Below are 23,514 nucleotides of genomic sequence, written 5' to 3' on the forward strand. Positions count from 1 at the left end.
GAAATAAAGTGAGGAGTCAGGCAAGGCTGTATTCTATTACCTCTATTATTTAACGCTTATTCTGAAGAGGTAATTCGAGAAACTCTGGAAGATGAAACAGTCGGCATAAAAGTAAATGGAGTCTTAGTTAACAACATTTAATTAGATATGCAGATGATACAGTATTAATAGCCGATGTGGCAAGAAAATGTGGATATATAAAAAGTGGCAAGAAACCAGATCCGATACAGATCTTTAAAACTATATGTTGGCGAAAAAGGAAGCGAAAGTAGCAGTAGCAAAAGCCAAATCAGAAGCGTATGCAAGCCTATACGATCAACTTGATAACAGGGAAGGCGAAACGAAGATATAAAAAATAGCCAAACAGAGAGCAAAGAAAGCAAAAGATTTTAATCAGATTAGATGTATCCGAGATGAAAATAATAAAATACTAGTTCACGAAAAGGATGTCAAAAAAAGATGGAGAAAGTACTTTGACAGCTTATTAAATGAAGAATTTGACAGAGAGCCTGTACAGTCAACGGAGACAGTAGCAGCAATGGTCACCAAAATAACAAACGAGGAAGTGGCTCAATCGCTTCAAAAAATAAAGAAAGGAAAAGCGGTAGGACCAGATGATATTCCTGGGGAAATATGGAGAGCATCGGAAGAGACAGGAACAAGGTGGCTAGCAGGATTATTTAATAGAATTATGGAAGTTGGACAAATGCCAGACGAATGGAGAAGCAGTATACTAGTATCTGTCTACAAAAACAAGGGAGATATAGAACAACGTACAAACTACAGGGCTATAAAACTGCTTAGCCACACCATGAAAATATGGGAAAGAGTAATTGATAGACGGATACGTGAAGAGACCGAAATATCCGAGAATCAGTTTGGCTTTATGCAGGGCAGATCAACAACAGATGTAATTTTCATTATAAGGCAGTTGATGGAAAAATACAGGAGTAAAGAAACAAACGCTCACGCTCATATGGTATTCATTGATCTTGAGAAAGCATATGATAGAGTTAATCGAGAGATTCTGTGGTGGGCACTCAATCAGAAAGGAGTCCCTGGTGAATATGTAAAGACTTTGAGGGATATGTATGAGGGAGTAACGACTAGTGTTAGAACAGGTGTGGGAGAGACTGATAAATTTCATGTGAAAGTAAGATTGCACCAGGGCTCGGTGCTTAGTCCGTATCTATTCTCATTAGTTTTGGACCCGATAACAGCGAAACTACAGGGTAACATTCCATGGTGCTTAATGTATGCTGATGATGTCGTGTTAGTGGGAAATAGTGAAAGAGACTTAGAACAAAAACTGAAACAGTGGAAACAAGCTCTGGAGGAAAAAGGTTTAAAACTTAGTAGGACAAAGACAGAGTATTTGCAATGTTCATTTAAAGATGGAGTTACTACAAATAACATGGTATCTTTGGATGGTGAACTGATTGTAAAAAGCAATAGTTTTAAGTACCTGGGATCGGTATTACAGAGTAATGGAGAAATAGATGGAGATGCAAGCAGTAGAATTAGGGCTGGATCGATGAAGTGGAAGGAAGCGAGTGGTGTGCTGTGTGACAGGAAAATTCCAATGAAGTTGAAGGGAAAATTCTATAAAACAGCCATAAGACCGGCTATGATGTACGGAACTGAATGTTGGGCAGTGAAAAAGAAAGAGGAACAACGAATGCATGTGGCGGAAATGAGAATGCTTAGGTGGATGAGTGGAGTGACAAAAAAACATAATATTAAAAGTGAGTATATTAGGGGAAGTCTAGGTGTGGCACCAATTGATGCCAAAATGAGAGAGCATAGGTTGAGATGGTTTGGTCATGTTCAATGTCGAGACGCTAATCACCCAAGACGAAGAATTTCTAAAGTGCAGATTCCTGGAAGGAATAGGAGAGGAAGACCAAAGAAGACGTGGGGGAGACGATTAGGCAGGACATGTTGGTAAAGGGGATTAATATTGATATAACTCAAGATAGAATTGTATGGAGAAATGCAATTAGGGAAGCCGACCCCGCATAGGGATAAGGCAAAGAGAATGATGACAGTAATAATAGCCCATAGTTTACAATACCTGGAAAGACTCATGAGTAAAATAGTAAGGTGTAGTAGGAAATACGGACTCTCTCAACATCAAAATGACTAAGTTTATGAAAATTAGTAAAAACAACCATAATACTAACGAAATCTTGATAGTAGAGGGCCAGCAGATCGAAAGAGTAAAAAAGTACACTTACCCGGGAACACTTATAACAGAAAATAATGACTAACACTGCAGAAATCAAAGTCAGAATCGAAAAAGCACGTTCTAATTTTATGAAAATCAAAAAGGTCCTATGTAGCAAAGATTTAACATCATGTCTTAAGGTACGCTTAACAAAATTTTACGTACTTATACACATACAGTGTACCATACTATGGAGTGGAATTGTGGACGTTAAATCTAGAGACAATGAGACGACTTAGCGCCTTGGAAATGTGGACCTATAGAAGAATTATGAGGGTTTCCTGGGTAGATATAGTTACGAATAATGAAGTACTGAGAAGAATAGGTACAGAGAAGTAAGTTGAACTTACAATTAAAGAAAGAAAACTACAGTATCTCGGACATGTGATGCGGGGCGAGAAGTATGGCATTCTGCGACTCATAAGGGTAAGAACATAACAAGTAAGTCAAGGTGGAGGTGGATGTGTAGGTCGCGGTAGATGCCACTAGTTAAGTCGCGGTCGATGTCGACAGCACATAGCAAGGAGGTCACCTGCGCTGTCAGTCGAGCTAGGCTAGAACCACTATCAAGTGAAGTAGTTTAATGAAATTTGAATGACAAAAAGACTGTGCTTTTGCGATGTTGTGTCAGTCAAGTGATGATAGTGATGAAATGTCAGCTGTAAATAATCAGATCAAAAATATCAACTCAGATAGCGCAGTTAATGACAACTTGGCTTCGAACGGACCAATCACAGAAAAGCATCCTTGTAGGCCGCGCAGTAGACATCCATGTAAAACAAACTCATTTTATTTTCAAAAGCATCGATGTAAACCTCCTAGATGGCATCGCGCTAAACCTCCACCGCGACTTACTTGCTCTGTTCTCTTTCATTCAGTACAATGTGTTTGTTTTACATGGATATCGACATCGACCGCGACCTCCACATCCACCTCCACCTCGACTTACTTGTTATGTTCTTACCCTAATGCAAGGAGAGATAGATGGCAGAAGAAGCATCGGAAGAAGACGAATTTCATGGCTGAAGAACCTGAGTAAATGGTTTGGATGCAGCTCAAAACAAATACATACTTAGAGCTACTGTCTCAAAAATTAAAGTAGCTATGTTGATTGCCAACACCGTAGCGGAGATGGAACTTGAAGAAAAAGAAGTTAAAAATTAACTTAGCTACATTTATCTTTTTTTTACATTGTTATACATTTTTTTTCTGCGACGTACATGTTTTTGGTAAATCAATGTTTTCCGTTTTTCCCCTCTGCGAGGGGGTTTTAGGGGGAAGCCCCGGGGTAGGAGTCGAAAGCTTTTATGCATCTTTTTGAGGTGTCAAAATTAATATTCTCAGCTTATTCATATGATTTTTAGAGGAAAACTGCTGACGACTGGACTATTATCGAATGTAGAATAGGTACAAATAGGATCACAACAGAAGTTAACTTAAGGATTTATAGCTCGTAAAATTATTAATATTTTCTAATTCTAGTAATTCTCCTATGACAGTTTTTCAATTGTGTATTATTTTGCTTACGGTGTGACCTATTTAGATTGTAACCACTTCTATAAAATTTGAAGTACATAGTTAACCCATTTGAGCCAATGTTTTTAAAAATTTATGTGGAAGGTCTATTTTCTATTTCGTAATATAATAAAATGTTTATTATACAGGGCATACTACAACTTTTTCTTGGTCCCAAATAGAGAATTTTTATTTCCTATTTTTTATTAAAATAATTACGACGCAATCAGAAACAGATCCACGCATTTCGCTAATTTTTTTATTATTTTAGATTTTTCTTTGGTATTTACACAGTCGGGCAAAGGTTTACTCAAACTTCTTTTTTGAACTTACACCGGGTGGAAGAAAAAACAATGTTTTTCTTATGTTAAGTTTGAGACATCCTGTAGGGAGGACGAGTTATAAGTAGGGGAAGGTGAGGTAAAATGGGATACATGGGTAAAACGGGATAGTGCCTCTAGCGGCCTGCCAATGACATCAGCCGCCGTGAAAAATACTTAAAACATTCGTCTAATGCGCCTTGGCTTGTAGTTCTAACGCGCCGTAGTTCAAACACCCGACCTCGTGCTCAGACCAAAATATGTGTTTTGACAGGTGCCTGATGTAATTTTCGGGTCCCACGTTTTAAGCTGTAACTTTTGTTTTAAACAAGTTTTTGAAATAATTTTTGAACTCGGATGATGTGTAGTGTCCTGCGCATAATGTGAATAGGTTTTTTGAGTGAACCAACTCATATTGAGCATACAAGGTAATTTTTTTTAACAGCATGTGGGGTAAAACGGGAAATAACCGGGTGGGGTAAAATGGGATATCTCGTTTTACCCCATTATATGAAAATTCTATAGTTACGTCAAAATCATAATTTTTAAAAAAATAAAAGACTTTTAAAAGCAAAAAATATTCAAGCTTGTTTAGGGTAATATAAGAATAAACTTAGAAGGATTGTTTTTGTTTCAGATACCTAGAAATTACCAACGAAAGACTGAGCGTCAAAAATGGTCTGAAAAATCTATGGCCAGCGCTCTGGAAGCATTAGAAAAAGGAACTTGTGGATTTCTAAAAGCATCCAAAAAATATGGAGTTCCAAAATCAACATTGGAAAGAAGGTTTAAAGGAAGAAATAAATCCGCAACAGGTCATTCTAAATTACTTGGAAGCCGACTGCCTACATTTCCTCTAGAGTTGGAGCAGCAATTGGTAACATATGCAAAGAATATGGAAACTATGATGTTCGGTCTTACAACTCGTTCCATCCGTAGCTTGACATATCAGATGGCAGAGAAAAACAACATCAAACATCATTTCAAGAAAAACACCAAGTTGGTTGGGTGGAATTGGCTTCGCGCTTTTTTGAAACGGAATAAACTTTCGCTCCGTTTGCCTGAAGCAACATCAGCTGCACGTGCTCGAGGTTTTAACAAGGAAGCAGTTTCATCATTTTTTGACATTTTGGAGCCTCTTCAAGAAAAAATGAACTTTCCACCCTCCCGTATTTTTAACGTTGACGAAACCGGGATTACAACAGTTCAAAGTCGTCCATCAAAAGTGATTGCTGTCAAGGGTAGAAAACAGGTCGGCACCCTAACATCTGCAGAACGAGGGGAGCTTTCTACTGCTGTAATCTGCATGAGTGCCAGTGTAATATTTGTTCCTCCTATGATCATAATTCCCAGAGTTCGTATGAAGCCGCAGTTCTCAGATGGTTCACCGCCAGGAACCTTAGTCGTTACTGATAAATCTGGTTGAATGCAGCTTAACTTGTTTGAACAATGGTTTGACCATTTTCTTCATCACACTCAATCATCAAAAGAAAACCCATCTCTCTTAATCTTGGATGGCGATAAAACCCATTCACAAAATATTGCTATTATTGATAAAGCACGTGAAAATGGAGTGACAATAATTTGCCTGCCTCCTCATACGAGCCATAGGATGCAGCCCTTGGATGTTTCCTTAATGTATCCGTTAAGATCATGAGCCAAATATTGAAGAAAACATATCCAGCCCCGAAAAAAGTCAATCCAAAAATGAACAGCCTGTCGAAGAACAAGTTACTCCAGAAAGACAAAATAATGAATCTTCTAAAGATTTGCTTATGGACATGCCCTCAACAAGCAGTGGTTTTGGTCTATTTTCTCCGGAACAAGTTGTTCCCTATCCAAAAGCACCACAAAACCAAATTAAGCAACACAGTAAAAATAAAGGTAAAACTGTCATATTAACAAGCACCCCTTATAAAGAAGAATTGGAGACATCTCTAACTACCAGAAAACCAAAAGTTAATAATGTTAAAAATGTTAATTCAAAAACCAAGATTAAGTCACTAAAGCAGAAAACCGTAAAAAAAGAAAATACTTCCAAGAAGGTTAAAAACATACAATCCGAAGATGAAAGTGACAGTAGTGAAGATGAGGAATGCTTCTATTGCAACAATAGATATTCTTCAGACAAAAAAGAGAATGCTGGATACAATGCTGCAATTGTAAAAAATGGGGACATGAAGCTTGTGCAGGAGCTGACAGCGATGATGATGTATTTATTTGCGAATATTGCAGATATGAGTAAGTTAAGAAAAATGTTCGGTATTATTATTCCTATTAATATTTAAGAAAAATGTTCTGTATTATTAGTCCTATTAATATTGGGTTTTTTGGGTTTAACCCATCGTTATTTCCATAGGCGCCCATACACACGGGCAGGGCCGTGGCCCCCCCCTAGCTTTTCGGGAAAGAACAAAAATTAAATTTATATTACATAAACGTATTTTGTCAAAAAATGATTGGATAATTTTGAGAGATAAATTGGAAACAACATTATTTATTAATAAAATAATTCACATATTGGGTAATTAATAGTTTAACAGAAAATCTGTGTGTCTGGGACAGCGGTCTATATGGAATGTGCATAATACACATTTCGCACAGTCAGGGTATGCTATTAACGAAAACATTGAAAGAGATTAGAAGCGTGGGAACATAATATATACTGTAACCGACACCCAAAATTACAAATTAAATTAATCATTTATAATACTGCAAAGAAAATCATATCAGCAAGAAATCCGATCTCTGACCGATAATCACTAATGAGCCATTCGTCTTTGAGAACTGGCACTATAAAGATAAAGTGTAAAATCTGTAATTATATTTATTTTCTATAATATTAAGTTTTGTGTACACTGAATAGAATCATCTTTATTAACAGAAATAAATTTATTGAACATAGTTAGTCAAATTTTAGTTTGCAAAAGTATTTTTTAGTAAGTAGATTATTTTTAAAGTGTACATTATGATGAACACAACAATTTAATTTAAATGAAAAACAGGTGATCTTTCATGACGAATGAGTGTTATATACAGGGTGTACCAAAAGTAGCGGAAAGGTCGAATAATTCGCGAAATGAACATCGGATCGAAAAACTGAAAAATATGTGTTAAATATTTCTCAAAAATCTATGCGATGACACTAAACAAGTCCACCACTTCAACCCCTGGGTGTGTAGCGGGGGGTAACTTTAAAATCTTAAATGGAATCCCTAATTTTTGTTGCAGATTTGGATTTTCCTTGTAAAAATAAGCAAATTTTATTCGAGCCATTTTGCGAATTGTGGATAGATAGCGCTATAATCGGAAAAAACGATATATCGTGATACCATAGCAAAATTATAGAAACGGTCTAATATCTCGAGAAATATACTTCCAAATGAAAAACTAAGAAACATGTGTTTAATATTTTTCAAAAATCTATAGAATGACACCAAACAGGATTTTTCATTCCACACTCTGGAGGTGGGGTGAGAGTTAACTTCAAAATCTTAAATAGGAACCCCCGTTTTTTATTACAGATTGAGTTTCCTCCTCAAAAAATAAGTAATATTTATTCGAAACTTTTTTTAGAATTGACGGATGGCGCTATAATCGAAAAATGCGATTTATTTGCGCCATCTATCAACGATTCTAAAAATGTTTGGAATATATGTGACTTATTTTTCATAAGGATTCTATATCTGCAAAAATAAAGGGGGCTCCTTTTTAAGATTTTAAAGTAAAAACTTGGTTCGACACATACTCATGTTTAGTCTACTCGCCAAAGTTGAAGGCATGGCTTTGCAAGCATTGTATTCTTTTCAAACGGGTTTTAAAGAGAGGCGCAACTTTTGTGGTAGCCATGACATTTCCATTTAAAAACTTGGTCTAGTATTTAAAATGTATGAATAATTTCTCACAACAGGGTTCAAACTAGGTTTTTTAGGTGGTTTAAACTACAGTAGACTCCCTCTATAACGAGAACTGAAATGGTGGACTAATTATCTCGTTATAAGCGGATTTCGTTATATCAAACAACAATAATAATGAAATGTTTTGATGCCTCTTACGTAGTTTATTAGATGTCGATGGTCAACCTGAACAGTGAACAATGAGACTTCGCCGTCATAAATTGTAAATTTCCTATAATATTCAATATCGGTCGATAAACAGACAGAAGTTTATTACAGGTGGCCGAGTTTATTACAGCACTGGCCTCGATAATAAGACAGATGTTGGGCATTTCTATGTACAGGCAGTTGGGGCATTTATTTATTTATGACCTTTCTTCTTAAGGTGCCGAGACCGCTATTTATGACCATTACAACGCTAAAAACAGATAAAGACACGTATTCTTCGATTTTAATTTTCCTCGTTGTAACCAAATATGCCTCGTTATAGAGCGTTATAGTTCAATAGGAATTTCATGGGACACCTAATGTACCTCGTTATAAGCGAAACCTCGTTATACCCGTCTTCGTTATAGAGAGAGTCTACTGTATATATTGTCATCCGAAATATACAAAATGTAATGTGCAACATCTTCACGTTTGCCCCCCCCCCTAAAAATTTTTATATGGGCGCCCTTGGTTATTTCTTATTTAGTTAATTGCTCTTTTTCGTTCCTTTTGAATTTTTGAGCTTAAGTTGTTGTATTTTGCATAAAAATAAAAAATAAACTTTAAAAAAAGAGAAAATCAATTAAAATAACATAGACAAATCCTATCCCATTTTAACCCCATGGTGTATCCCGTTTTACCCACACAGTGGGGATAAAATGGGAAATTGTATTGGTGTCAAATTTTTGCATATAACTTTTTTATACTTTTGATACAAAAATAATGAGTTTTCACTGTGCCAAAATATGAGTAGCCTCCAATACATAGTTTCGGTGTTATACAGCCTCAAACGTTAAGTATCCCATTTTACCTCACCTTCCCCTATGGGCATACATTGAAATGGTATTGTAGTATTATGTTTTGTGAACATTTTGTTTTTGGAATATCCCTCATACCTTTAGAAACAAAGAAAGTATACGCTTTTATTCTTTAATATGACGTGTTTTAACTCAAACAAAACTAAATTAACAATAAAAAAACAGTTAACAATTCTTTAAAAGCGGAAAAGCATATAAGGTTAACAATTGTGGTCGACACCTTAAGTGTTATTTGTCGTCCAAGTGAACGGTATGCACAGCGCAACATAATGGAGACGAGATTGTTTAATGGAGGCTCTGTGATATTTTGAGGTGGAACTTCCTTGAGAGTAACTACGGATTTGGTGTCTACGTGGAGGCTCTTTAAATAGCGAGAGGTACATTGCGCAGATTTTCTTTCTTTGAACACTTTGTCCCTTTTGCATTGTGATATACAGGGTGTTTCATTGGGAAAGTAACATACGTTAACTGTAGAAAGAGGACACTTAGGCGGTCTCAAAAATACCATACTTAATGGGTCTTACTCCATTAATAACAAAGATCCTGGGTGTTTTATCTATTTTGCCATTTTCTTAATTGGTTCATAACTTTGTAACCACACTGTATATTTATTTTATATTTGGCACGCAAATATCATATAAGGTGTAAAAGAAATTAATTTATTTACAATTGTAAAAATCCAGGTCCGGATTAAAAAATAATGGAAAAATATTCCAACTCAAAAACAACACCCTGTACATTAAATTTCTTAAAATGGATTTTTCAGTTGAAAAGAGGATTAAAAATTAAATTTAGTGGTATATGTACTTTGAATTTTCGGCAAAATGATTTTTCTGGTCAACAACTTGTCAACCGCACTGTATATTGATTTTATATTTAACACGCGAATATTCTTTTAGGTGTCCAATCAATTAATTTATTTACAATTATAAAAAATCCAGGTCCGGATTAAAAAATATTGTATAAATGTTCCGACCCAAAAAACCCTGTATATTAATTTTTTTTTAAATGGAGTTTGCACTTAAAAAGAGAATGAAAAACTAAATTTAGTGGTATACTTTGAGTTTTCGGCAAAATGATTTTTCTGGTAAACTTTTGAATTTGAATTCTCAAATTATGTGAATTGCGAAGCTCAAAGTAAAATAAATTAAAATATGACTTAATTTTAATTAATATCATTATTTAATCTAAATTGGTAAAATATTTACATTTGCACACATATAACAATAATTTTTGATGGTGGTAATTTTGAATAGGTACTTTAGTTTTAAATAGTTATTATGCTGCAAATTTTCGCTGTTTTGTTATCATTTTTAGATACCTACTTTGTTGATTAAAGTGATGTGTTCTTTATTGACCCTTTATTATTTATTCATTATTTAAAGATGAATATTCGCCATAAACTATTTGTCACACATAATAAAAAAACACTGAAATGTTAACATTTTACTAATTTAGATTAAATAATTGTATTAATTAAAATTAAGCCGCATTTTAATTTTTTCTGCTTAGAGCTCTCGCAACTGACAAATCAGATTTCAAATTCAAAATTTTACCACTAAATATACCACTAAATTTAGTTTTTCATCCTCATTTCAACTGAAAAATCCATTTAAAAAAAATTAATGTACAGGGTGTTGTTTTTGGTTCGGAAAATTTTTCCAATATTTTTAATCCGGACGTGGATTTTTTACAATTGTAAATCCGGTGTAAATAAATTAGTTTATTGTACAACTTAAAGGATATTTGCCTGGCAAATATAAAATAAATTTACAGTGTGGTTAAAAAGTTATGAACCAAATAAGAAAATGGCAAAATAGATAAAACACCCAGTATCTTTGTAATTAATAGAGTAAGACCCATTAAGTATGGTATTTTTGGGACCGCCTAAGTGTCCTCTTTCTACAGCTAACGTATGTTACTTTCTCAATGAAACACCCTGTATGAAATAATTTCATCTTAGTGTATGATAAGACATGGAATCCTCTGGGATCGCATGTCGTCAGTTAAAACACATATTATTATAGACTAAAACCATCTAGTTTCTTTGTTATTAAAGATAACAGAGAAACTAAAAAACAAAATGTTCACAAAATATGAGACCACAACATCATTTCGATGTATACCCACCCACCTTTGTACCATCTCGTTCCTACAGGGTGTCTCAAACTTTTGTTTCAGTTAAAACACATCATGGTAAAGAAAAAACCGTATATTTCTTTTGTTTCTAAAGATATCAGGGACATTCAAAAAACAAAATGTTCGCAAAACATGACTATCATACGATTTCGAAAGTGTACTCACACTTGTACCTTCTCCTCTCTACAGGGTGTCTCAAGCTTAACATATGAAAAACATTCTTTTCTTCCACCCGTAATAATAATTTCGTATAAGTACGAAAAAGAGGTTTGAGTAAACATTTGCCAAAGTGTGTAAATAACAAAGGAAAATCTAAAATAATAAAAAAATAGCAGAATCCGTTAATTTGTTCATGAAAAAATCAAGTATGAAAATGAACATAACTTTAGGTGATGCATAACTTTTGAAACTTGTTTATATTTATTATTAACAGGGTTATGAAAACTTGGTAGATTCTCAAGAATATATATCGGAAAAGGTCGATTTTCATTTTGTAACTTCAAAGGACTGTAACTTTTTTTGTGCATATTTGTACTAAGGTAAGTTAGGTTTAATCGAACTATTTTTGGTCCGAGAATATGTGATTTAATATATGAACTGTATTTTTGTTACACCCTGTAGAATTAATTAGAGAAATAAAATATGAAATAGATATATGAGATAACAAAAAACAAAACAATTAGATACAGAAATAGTAGAAATAGAGGCTATTATACAGTTATAGTGGAAATATAAAATATTTACAAAAAGCCACTTAAATAAATTATTGCTCTAAGCTCTAAACTAAACATTTAGGTTTTGTCAAAAATTGGCATGCTATGCTAAAGTATGTTAAAATTATTAAGAAATTTACTAACCGTAGTTGTTTTGCCTGTAGTATTGTCCTTAGTGATGTTGGTAGCGTTTGTTGAGAATGGCTGTAACGAGAAATTTTTTTATAAGTATATATTTTCATTTATTATTTAGTAAATTATTATCAGTTTTACCTTATTAAAATTATTAAGAAATTTACTAACCATAGAAGTTTTGCCTGTAGTGTTTTCCTTAGTGATGTTGGTAGCGTTTGTTGAGAATGGCTGTAACGAGAATTTTTTTATATAATTAGTAATTAGTAATTTTTATTAATTAGTAAATTATTATAGTAAATTGAAAGCAGCTATGATCTTTCATCAGATCATTCTCCTATAATATTGACGTTACATGCAAAAGTAGTAAGAAAATACCAAGAATCACAATTATGCAACCTAAAGATCAACTGGGAGCTATTCCGACAAAAACTTGATGAGAACATTGAACTAAACGTTCACAAGACACCACAGAACATTGATGAAACCGTCGCAAATCTAACAAAAGGAATTCAAACAGCAGCCTGGCACGCAACTCCCAATGGGCGCGTTCACCAGATGCAAACGTTGGCAATCAGTTTGCGCTTTATGCTTCTGAACGACTTGCTAACGTCAAACATGTTTGGAAAGCGGTCGCCAATTTTGCAAATATAAAATATTTAAGTTGAACTTTGCAAACGTGTTGAATATTGAAAAAATATGGCGGGAATTTAAATTGTATATATTGTAGAATATATTGATAAAGGTTTTATACATAAAATAAAGGCTACTGAAGATATTCTGCTACGTTATTATCTATTAAATAAATTTTCTTTTTTCCTTTAATAAAAAAACTAAATTCAAAAACGTATTTATTGAGAAAATTTATTTTAGGTTACGTTCAAACCAAGCAAACAAAATGTCAAATTTTAACCTAAACAACCAACCGTTCAGCTCGCTGTCAACAAGTTTAGAATCAAAGCGCAAACATTTGTGAACGTGTTTGCATCTGGTGAACGCAGTCAATGTTGCCGATAATAAATCCAAAGGTGATAATCCAATGATTGTAAAAGAAAAAAATCGTAGAGAAACGAAGACTTCGTAAAAAGTGGCAAAACCATAGAACTGAAATCAATAAAAGGAATTATAACAGAGCAGCATCTGAATTAAAAAGACTACTACACACAATAAGGAATCAGGACGTACAAGAGTACCTTACTACGAAAGCAACAGATTATTCTCTATGGCGTTCTACACGGAAAATGAAAAGACCAATAAGTACAACAAATACCTCCGCTTAGAGACTCTGCGGGAACATGGGCTAGAAGTAATAATGAAAAGGCAAAGGCCTTTGCTGAACACCTAAGGAACGTCTTTAAACCTTACAACATGGACCAAAACGACGAAGATAATAATGAAATCTTAAATTTTCTTGATATACCTTTTCAAATGGATCTCCCAATCAAAAAATTTAAACCTAAAGAAATCCGAATGGTAATCATGAATGAAATCAATCCAAAAAAGGCTCCTGAATATGACCTCGTCACTGGAAAAAACCTGCAAAACGTAACTAAGAAAACAATCACGCAATAACACATATATTTAATGCAATACTTACGTATGCACATTTTCCCAATCAGTGGAAAGTAGGAGAGATCATAAAGTTACAAAAATCAGGAAAAGACTCCAAAGAACTGAACTCATATAGACCCATTAGTCTCTTACCTATATTATCTAAGCTATTTGAAAAAATGTTTCTACGTCGATTAGAACCAATAATAGAAGAAACAAGATTAATTCCTAAACACCAATTTGGTTTTCGTAGCAAACATGGAACAATAGAACAAACACATCGCATAGTCAAACAAATCAGCAATGATCTAGAAAGCAAGAGGTACTGTAGTGCAGCTTTTTTAAATATCAGCCAAGCATTCGACAAAGTGTGGCATACAGGACTTCTCCATAAGCTGAAGAAAAATCTTCCGTGTCAATATTATTTAATTATAAAATCGTATCTGACAGATCGCTTTTCATTAGTAAAACAACAAGATGCTCGCTCAGAACTATTTAAAATAAAATCCGGTGTCCCACAAGGTAGTGTACTCGGTCCCTTACTATACCTGTTATTTACTGCTGACCTACCTACAACTAGATTGACAACAGTCGCAACAGTCGCAGATGACACAGGTATTATCGCATCTCATACAGACCCCCAAATAGCTTCGCATAACTTACAAGCCCACTTAAATAAAATAGAAAAATGGTTAAAAAAAAATGGAAACTGAAAGCTAATGAAACAAAATCGACCCAAATGACATTTACCATGAGAAGAGAGAGAGCTGTCCACCAGTATACATAAACAACAAACAAGTACAAGTAGATACAACCAAATACCTGGGCATACATCTAGATAAAAGACTAACATGGAGAAAACACATTCACCAAAAGAAAGCAACTTGGACTCATAACTTCAACAAATGTACTGGATTCTGGGCAGACATTCAAGACTATCAAGTGAAAATAAATCAGTGGTATACAAAGCCATACTTAAGCCCGGATGGACCTATTGCATACAGCTATGGGGCTCAGCCAGCAACTCTAATTTGGAAATCATACAATGTTTTCAAAATAAGGCATTAAGGACCATAGTAAACGCTCCATGGTACGTCCCCAACGCAATAATAGGCAGAGACCTGAAAGTTCCTAGCATCAAAGAAGAAATCAGCAAATGCAGTGAAAAGTATGAAGAAAGACTTGGTGCGCATGCAAATTATTTCGCGAGTGAATTATTAAACAAGGAGGGTGAAGTTGGCAGACTGATGCGTTATAAACCAACTGACTTACCAAATAGATTTTAGATAAATTGGAACTATTTTAAGTGTTACTTTATTTTACTAGTATAACTATACAGTGCTAGTCAAAAGTCCGTACCCCCCCTTTTATCTTTTGAACGGTTATAACAATGATAGTGAAATTTGGAGGGAGGAAATAAACGGATGTAAGCTTCTTAACTAGTCATGACAGGTGACGTAATAGTGACAGATGACGTTACAGAGCCACTGTGACCGATAATTTTAAATGGGACCTTATGGCAAGTGATACCTCGTTTGAAAGGTATTGAAAATACCTATTCAGTCATACTAATTTTGTTTGGGTTTAAGCTAATTTTGACGAATAAATGAAATAAATATAAAATTGTAGTTTCGCATTTAATTAATAAAAATTCAAAATTCCGCGTATGATTACTTGTCAAAAAGTTTGACGTTGACGTAAAAACTATTAGAGAATTGAAAGACGTCAACTTTTTTGACAAAAAAACCATAGGCGGACATTTGAATTTTTATCAATTAAATGCGAAACTACAATATTATATTTATTTAATTTATTCACCAAAATTAAAATCAACTGAAACTCAAAAAAATTAATATGACTGAATAGGTATTTTGAATACCTTTCAAACGAGGTATCACTTGCCATAAGGTCCCATTTAAAATTATCGGTCAGAGTGGCTCTGTAACGTCATCTGTCACTATTACGTCACCTGTCATAATTAGTTAAGAAGCTTATGTCCGTTTATTTCCTCCCTCCAAATTTCACTATTATAGGTATAACCGTTCAAAAGATAAGAGGGGGGGTACGGACTTTTGACTAGCACTGTATATACATTTGTTGATAATTTAGAAAGGAAAAATTTCATTTGAATTCTTACCTACATGTCATAGCCTAAGAAAGTCATAACTTCAACTGATTGCTCCTAACGGAACAGATTGTTAAATAAATTGGAGTAATAAAAATAAAAAAAATATTATTTAGTAAATTATTATCAGTTTTACCTTATTAAAATTATTAAGAAATTTACTAACCATAGATGTTTTGCCTGTAGTGTTTTCCTTAGTGATGTTGGTAGCGTTTATTGAGAATGGCTGTAACGAGAAATTTTTTATATAATTAGTAATTAGTAATTTTTATTAATTGGTAAATTATTATTAGTTTTACCTTATTAAAATTATTAAGAAATTTACTAAGCGTAGTTGTTTCGCCTGCAGTGTGGTCCTTAGTAATGTTTGTAGCGTTTATTGAGAGTGGCTGTAACGAGAATTTTTTTTATATAAACATCTAGCATTTTCATTTAATAATTAGTAAGTTATTATCAGTTTTACCTTATCAAAATTATTAAGAAATTTACTAACCGTAATTGTTTCGCCTGTAGTGTTATCCTTAGTAATGTTTGTAGCGTTTGTTGAGAGTTGCTGTAACGATATTTTTTTTATATAAACATCTAGCATTTTCATTTATTAATTAGTAAATTATTATCAGTTTTACCTTATCAAAATTATTAAGAAATTTACTAACCGTAGTTGTTTTGCCTGTAGTGTTATCCTTAGTAATGTTTGTAGCGTTTGTTAATAGTGGCTGTAACGAGAAATTTTTTTATATAAACATCTAGCATTTTCATTTATCAATTAGTTTATTATTATCAGTTTTACCTTATTAAAATTATTAAGAAATTTACTAACCGTAGTTGTTTCGCCTGTAGTGTTGTAATTAGTAAAGTTTGTAGCGTTTGTTGAGAATGGCTGTAACGAGAAATTTTTTTATATAACATAGCATTTTCATTTATTAATTAGTAAATTATTATCAGTTTTACCTTACTAAAATGATTAAGAAATTTACTAACCGTAGATATTTTGCCTGTAGTGTTTTTCTTAGTGAAGTTAGTACCGTTTGTTGAGAATGGCTGTAACGAAAAATTTTTTATATAATAAGTAATTAGTAAGTTTTATTAATTAGTAAATTATTATCAGTTTTACCTTATTAAAATTATTAAGAAATTTACTAAGCGTAGTTGTTTCGCCTGCAGTGTTGTTATTAGTAATGTTTGTAGCGTTTATTGAGAGTGGCTGTAACGAGAAATTTTTTTATATAAACATCTAGCATTTTCATTTATTAATTAGTAAATTATTATCCGTTTTACCTTATCAAAATTATTAAGAAATTTACTAACCGCAATTGTTTCGCCTGTAGTGTTATCCTTAGTAAGGTTTTTAGCGTTTGTTGAGAGTTGCTGTAACGAGAATTTTTTTTATATAAACATCTAGCATTAACGAGAATTTTTTTTATATAAACATCTAGCATTTTCATTTATTAATTAGTACATTATTATCAGTTTTACTTTATTAAAATTATTAAGAAATTTACTAACCGTAGTTGTTTCGCCTGTAGTGTTGTAATTAGTAATGTTTGTAGCGTTTGCTGAGAAAGGCTGTAACGAGAATTTTTTTTATATAAACAAATCATTTTCATTTATTAATTAGTAAATTGTTATCAGTTTTATCTTACTAAAATTATTAAGAAATTTACTAACTGTAGATATTTTGCCTGTAGTGTTTTTCTTAGTGAAGTTAGTACCGTTTGTTGAGAATGGCTGTAACGAAAAATTTTTTTATATAAACATCTAGCATTTTCATTTATTAATTAGTAAATTATTATAAGTTTTGCCTTATTAAGATTATTAAGAAATATACTAACCGTAATTGTTTCGCTTGTAGCGTTGTCCTCATTAATGTTTGTAGCGTTTATTGAGAATTGCTGTAACGAGAAATTTTTTTAAATAAACATCTAGCACTTTCATTTATTAATTAGTAAATTAAAAAAATAACATACGTAAATTAAAAAACAGAAAAGACCCAGGAAGCGATGGGATACAAAATGTACTCCTAAAATTCGGAGGAGAAACGTTAATCGAAAACACAGAGATTCTCTTTGAAGAAATAATTTGTAGCCAGAGTGCTCTAGACCAGTGGAGAACGAGTATAACAATACCAATACCGAAGAGAGAAAACAGCAAAGACTCTACCAACTACCGTACCATCACCTTGCTGAGCACAACTCTTAAAGTTTTAACAAAAAGACTTGCCAATAAAATAAAAGAAGAAATTTAGTCTGAGAATGCCTGAAGAATGGAGCTTAGGCTTAATATGTCCGTTATACAAAAAGGGAAACCAACTGGAATGAAATAATTTCCGCGGAATAACTCTCCTAAATACATACAGCATACAAAATATTGTCAAATATTTTGCACGAGAGATTGATGCCTTATACTGAAACGTTTATAGGAGAATATCAGGCAGGATTCAGGCGTGGACGTTTAACCATTAAGCAGATCTGGGTAATAACCATCATCTCTGGGCATTTTTGGTGGCGAATTTAGATTTCTCGTCCCAAAAAACCCCTGATCACCAAATTTCATGTTGTTGTCCCATGCCTGTCAGGAAATATTCAAGAATAAATAAACTAGAAGTTCAAATTTGACACCCTGTATTTCGGTTATTATCAACTTTCGTAGTAACGTTAATCGGAATAATTTCGCTAGCGAGGGCGACGATACTGACCGGTCTAAATACTCGGTATCAAATTCAAAGAAATACCTACATAAACAACAAGGGGAAAACGACCCGTATCTGTCAACATCCGAAAAATATTGTTTTCGAATGAACCGAACGCAGACGTAACGTGTCTTATACGCTACGTTACGTGTCTTATACGCACAATATGAATGGTTCAATTTAAAAACCATTAAATTATATTTTTCGCAAACGAAACGCTACGTGACGGAAACGCGACGTGCATTATAATATGAGGCGACCTTTAGTTCAAATCGTCAAATCGACCTATTTTAAGCTGAAGAATCTAAGGTTAATTTATGGCCCATTCGTTACCAAACACCCTGCACGCACTTAGTTTTTCAAACATATGGGCTGAATAACTCAAAAATATTTACCATCGATTGTTAACAGGTACTTAATTTCAGATATTATGTCGCTTAAGAAATCACTGTGTCAAACAGTCCCATAAATCTTTTTAAGAAGATCACTTGAGATAGCTAACTTTCGTCACTAATTAGGTATCTACTTCACCATCTGCGGCACAAGCTGTTATATTTTTTATTGATATTTATATCATTGCCATCTAAATAGTTTGTTTATCTTATAGTAGTAGGTAGAGGTACCTACTTCACTTTCTTATCTTTTACAGAACAACATTTCTTTGGTAGAATGCCCTGTATCAATATACAGGGGGAGTCATGAGAAACTGTACATACTCCTACATCGTATGAAGGCCTCTATGGGGAATAACAAAATGACCATTAAAAAGTGTCTGCTCCCATTGTTTAATAATATACAGGGCGAGTTGTTAATTTTTACAGAAATTTGTATTCGTCATAATTATTGAACGGTAAGATCGATGTGTCTCCTATATTGGTCAATTGTTACACTATTATCACACAATCAACTGATTTATTCAAACTAAAAAAAAATCAGGTCCGGCTTTAAAAAGATAGTTCGTTTTGATCTTGGAAAAAATTTCACCCTGTATAAGGTTTTTGAAAACTCTAATAACAATTTTACAAATTAGACAAATAGGCAATTAAAATGGCGTATTTACTTTTTCCCCACACGATTACTTAATTTTTTATAAAATAATCGAATTTGGTTATTAATTAAAAGTTTGGTAAAGTGAACAATAGATTTAAAAAAATAACTTTTATTACAAAAATTATTTTTTCTTGAACAAATGTTTAATTTATAAGTTACCACCCAATCAACTGATTTATTCAAAGTAGAAAAAAATCAGGCCCGGATCTAAAAAATTAGTTCATTTTGGTCTTGGAAAAAATTTCACCCTGTATGTATATGGTTTTTGAAAACTCTAATAAGAATTTTACAAATTACACAAATATGCAATTAAAATGGCATATTTTTTTTCCCCGCGCGATTACTTAATTTTTAATAAAAAATCAAATTTGACTATGAATTAAAAGTTTGGTGAAGTGAACCATAAATTAAAAAAAAAATAATTTTTTTTGCAAAATCTATTTTTTGGACAAATATTTAATTTATAGATATGTATTAATACTTCCACAGCTTGTGCTTTACGTTGTAAATAATAAAACCCTTTTAGCTAATTTCCAGAATTTCAAAAGGAAGAGGTTGTTTTGAATAATATTAAAACATCGCCCTGTATACTGTATAGTATTTGTTTAGTGATTCATAGGTAGTGTCGTTTTATTGAATTCTCAGAGTTTTATTTCATAAGGCAAAATACTGTAAATTTTTTTATTTTCTAATTTACGAAAAGAAAATACGTATTATGTAGAACATTGAACATAAACGGATTTATTTGCATGTTTAAGTAAATTTAACAATATGTATGTGTGTACAGTTGTATGTATAGATACATAAAAGAACTTAAGAAACAAATAAAACAATAAAACAATTTTTTTTGAGATTTATAGCAGATTTTCGGAATGAAATCCATCTTTGTCGGACCATCAACTGTCTAATAGACCTCCTGAGAGTTAAGGGATCATTTCAAATAATGTTACAAGAATCAATAATTTTATCAATTACTTAATTCTTATTGCGTATTGATATTTTCTCGATAAACCATGTTTTTTAATCGACCCCATAGGGAATAGTTGACAGGGTGAAAATCAGGTGATCTAGGTGGTCATGCATGAGGCCCTCCGCGTCAGATCCACCTATTTCCAAAAGTTACATGAAGATGTTGACGACAGACAGGAATAAGTTGGGAATAAGTAGGGAGAGACAGAAATAAGTTGGCTAGCAGGTCTATTTAACAGAATTATGGAAGTTGGACAAATGCCAGACGAATGGAGAAGCAGTATATTAGTACCTGTCTACAAAAACAAGGGAGACATACAACAATGCACAAACTACAGGGCTATAAAACTACTTAGCCACACCATGAAAATATGGGAGAGAGTAATTCACAGACGGATACGTGAAGAAACCGAAATATCCGATAATCAATTTGGCTTTATGCAGGGCAGATCAACAACAGATGCAATTTTCATTGTAAGGCAACTGATGGAACAATACAGGATCTTGAGAAAGCATATGATAGAGTTCCTCGAGAGATTCTCTGGTGGGCTCTCAATAAGAAAGGAGTCCCTGGCGAATATGTAAAGATTGTGAGAGATATGTATGAGGGAGTAACGACTAGTGTTAGGACAGGTGTGGGAGAGACTGATAAATTTCAGGTGAAAGTAGGATTGCACCAAGGCTCGGTGCTTAGTCCTTATTTATTCTCATTAGTTTTGGACCAGATAACAGCGAAACTACAGGGTAGTATTCCATGGTGCCTAATGTATGCTGATGATGTAGTGTTAATAGGAAATAGTGAAAGAGACTTAGAACAAAAACTGCAACAGTGGAGCAAGCTCTGGAGGAAAAAGGTTTAAAACTTAGTAGGACAAAAACAGAGTATTTGGAATGTTCATTTAAAGATGGAGTTACTACAAATAAAATGGTATCTTTGGATGGTGAAATGATTGTGAAAAGCAATAGTTTTAAGTACCTAGGATCGGTATTACAGAGTAATGGAGAAATAGATGGAGATGCATGCAGTAGAATTAGGGCTGGATGGATGAAGTGGAAAGAAGCGAGTGGTGTGTTGTGTGACAGAAAAATTCCAATGAAGCTGAACGGAAAATTCTATAAAACAGCCATAAGACCGGCTATGATGCACGGAACTGAATGTTGGGCAGTGAAAAAGAAAGAGGAACAACGAATGCATGTGGCGGAAATGAGAATGATTAGATGGATGAGTGGAGTGACAAAGAAGGATAAAATTAGAAACGAGTATATTAGGGGAAGTCTAGGTGTGGCACCAATTGATGCCAAAATGAGAGAGCATAGGTTAAGATGGTTTGGTCATGTTCAACGTCGAGACGTTAATCACCCAATACGAAGAATAGCTGAAGTGCAGATTCCTGGAAGGAGTAGGAGAGGAAGACCAAAGAAGACCTGGGGGGGGGGGGGAGACGATAAGGCAGGACATGTTGGTAAAGGGGATTAACATTGATATGACCCAAGATAGAATTGTGTGGAGAAATGCAATTAGGGAAACCGACCCCGCATAGGGATAAGGCAAAGAGAATGATGACATGAAGATGTTGACGAACAGCAACTGAGAAATGTGGTGATGCCCCATCGTGCATAAAATTACATACCTCGGGCGGCTGCATTGGCAAGTAAATTCGGCAAACTATTTTGTAAAATATGATAATGCAAAAAAGTACAAACAGTGTAAGAAACACAAATAAATAATAACGATAGCGAACGAAAAGTCAAATTATGTACTTAAACAACGAAAATGTCAAATTATCATTTTTATACACATACATAGTATTAATACATGGTGAGAAGGTAGTAATGCAAAAAACGACGGGAAAAATATTTAGTTTTATTTTTGTTTAATTTAGGTTTATTTGTTTATCTCCTTTTTGACAAACAAATATTATACAGGATGGTTTAGTATTATTAAAAACAACTTGTTCCTTTTAAAATTCTGGAAATTAGCTAAAAAGGTTGTGTTATTAAAAACGTATAGCACGAGCAGTGGTAGTATTATTACTTATAAACTAATATTTGTTAAAAAAAATTAATTTTTGTAATAAAAGTTCTTCCTCTTCTTCCATCTTGTATGTAGGCTTTAAAAACCTGTTTCTTCTTCAATATTAGCCTCCTAAATTGTTTAAGTTATCGCACCATCTTTTTCTTGGTCTGCCAATACTTCTTTGTCCATTTGGTGTAATAAAAGTCGTAATAAAAGTTAATTCACCCTTCACCAAACTTTTAATTCATCAGATTTGATTTTTTTATTAAAAATTAAGTAATCTTGCGGGGAAAAAATACATATGCCATTTTAATTACCTATTTGTCTAATCTGTAAAATTCTTATTAGAGTTTTCAAAAACCGTATACAGAGTGAATTTTTTTTCGACCAAAACGAACAAATTTTTTAAAGCCGGATCTGATTTTTTTCTAGTTTGAATAAATCAGTTGATTGGGTGGTAATAGTGTAACGATTGACCAAAATAAGAGACACATCGATCTTACTGTTCAAAAATTATGACGAATACAAATTTCTGTAAAAATTAACAACTCGCCCTGTATATTATTCAACAATGGGAAAAGACACTTTTTAATGGTCATTTGTTATTCCCCATAGAGGCCTGCATAGGAGGTAGGAGTATGTACAGTTCCTCATGACTCACCCTGTATGTTACGTATTTGTAATGCCGAATTGGTATTAAATAAAAACATATGAAAAACAATTTTTTAAGAAACGCTTTTCTTTAATTACGAGTGACTAAAATTAAAAATATTATAAAAAAAATCAACTAAAAAGCAAAAAATAAAAAAACTCGAAGGATTATCCGAAAAACTGTTAGACAGATTAAAAATAGAAAAATCTCACACATTCGTTAAAAAATTGAAAAAATCTAACACATTCGTTAAAGAAACGCGTGGGGCGCGTCTCCATAGAATAAACGGCTTTCGCCCCACGCTTTTTTTTAACGAATGTGTTAGATTTTTTCAATTTTTGAACGAATGTGTGAGATTTTTCTTTATATAATCTGTCAGTTTTTTCGAATAATCCTTCGAGTTTGATTTTTTTTTATTTTTTTCTTTTTAGTTGATTTTTTTTATATTATTTTTAATTTTAGTCACTCGTAACTAAAGAAAAGCGTTTCTTAAA

The 23,514-nt window shown here is 33.2% G+C and overlaps 2 protein-coding genes across 3 annotated transcripts in view; one reads left to right on the plus strand and one right to left on the minus strand.

Moving 5' to 3' along the window:
* The window catches only part of LOC126893225 (probable maltase-glucoamylase 2), a 59,968-nt gene that overhangs the window by 21,131 nt on the left and 15,323 nt on the right, over positions 1–23,514 (minus strand). Inside the window, exons 3-15 of one of the 2 annotated variants that reach the window (XM_050663197.1) lie at positions 17,476–17,535; positions 17,312–17,371; positions 17,150–17,209; positions 16,952–17,011; positions 16,758–16,847; positions 16,625–16,684; positions 16,464–16,523; positions 16,300–16,359; positions 16,137–16,196; positions 15,943–16,032; positions 15,810–15,869; positions 12,139–12,198; positions 11,980–12,039 (exon numbers count right to left, since the gene is read on the minus strand). In XM_050663197.1, coding sequence (XP_050519154.1) covers positions 11,980–12,039; positions 12,139–12,198; positions 15,810–15,869; positions 15,943–16,032; positions 16,137–16,196; positions 16,300–16,359; positions 16,464–16,523; positions 16,625–16,684; positions 16,758–16,847; positions 16,952–17,011; positions 17,150–17,209; positions 17,312–17,371; positions 17,476–17,535 — 840 coding nt within the window. The remainder of the gene's footprint in view (positions 1–11,979; positions 12,040–12,138; positions 12,199–15,809; positions 15,870–15,942; positions 16,033–16,136; positions 16,197–16,299; positions 16,360–16,463; positions 16,524–16,624; positions 16,685–16,757; positions 16,848–16,951; positions 17,012–17,149; positions 17,210–17,311; positions 17,372–17,475; positions 17,536–23,514) is intronic. The other variant, XM_050663198.1, reaches the window with a different exon arrangement.
* LOC126893227 (uncharacterized) lies at positions 1,330–21,909 on the plus strand. Its single transcript, XM_050663199.1, has 2 exons — positions 1,330–1,707; positions 21,570–21,909. Exons 1-2 carry the CDS (start codon positions 1,415–1,417, stop codon positions 21,826–21,828), a joined length of 552 nt encoding a protein of 183 aa, XP_050519156.1. The 5' UTR covers positions 1,330–1,414; the 3' UTR covers positions 21,829–21,909.

This window comes from Diabrotica virgifera, chromosome 10, assembly GCF_917563875.1.
Source record: "Diabrotica virgifera virgifera chromosome 10, PGI_DIABVI_V3a".
NCBI lineage: Eukaryota > Metazoa > Arthropoda > Insecta > Coleoptera > Chrysomelidae > Diabrotica > Diabrotica virgifera.

Coding starts and splice junctions, on each gene's coding strand:
- LOC126893227 (XM_050663199.1), top strand. CDS start 1,415: ATGGTATCTTTGGATGGTGAACTGATTGTAAAAAGCAATAGTTTTAAG. Junction 1,708..21,569: donor GCGGAAATGAGAATGCTTAG/GTGGATGAGTGG, acceptor GAGAATGATTAG/ATGGATGAGTGGAGTGACAA.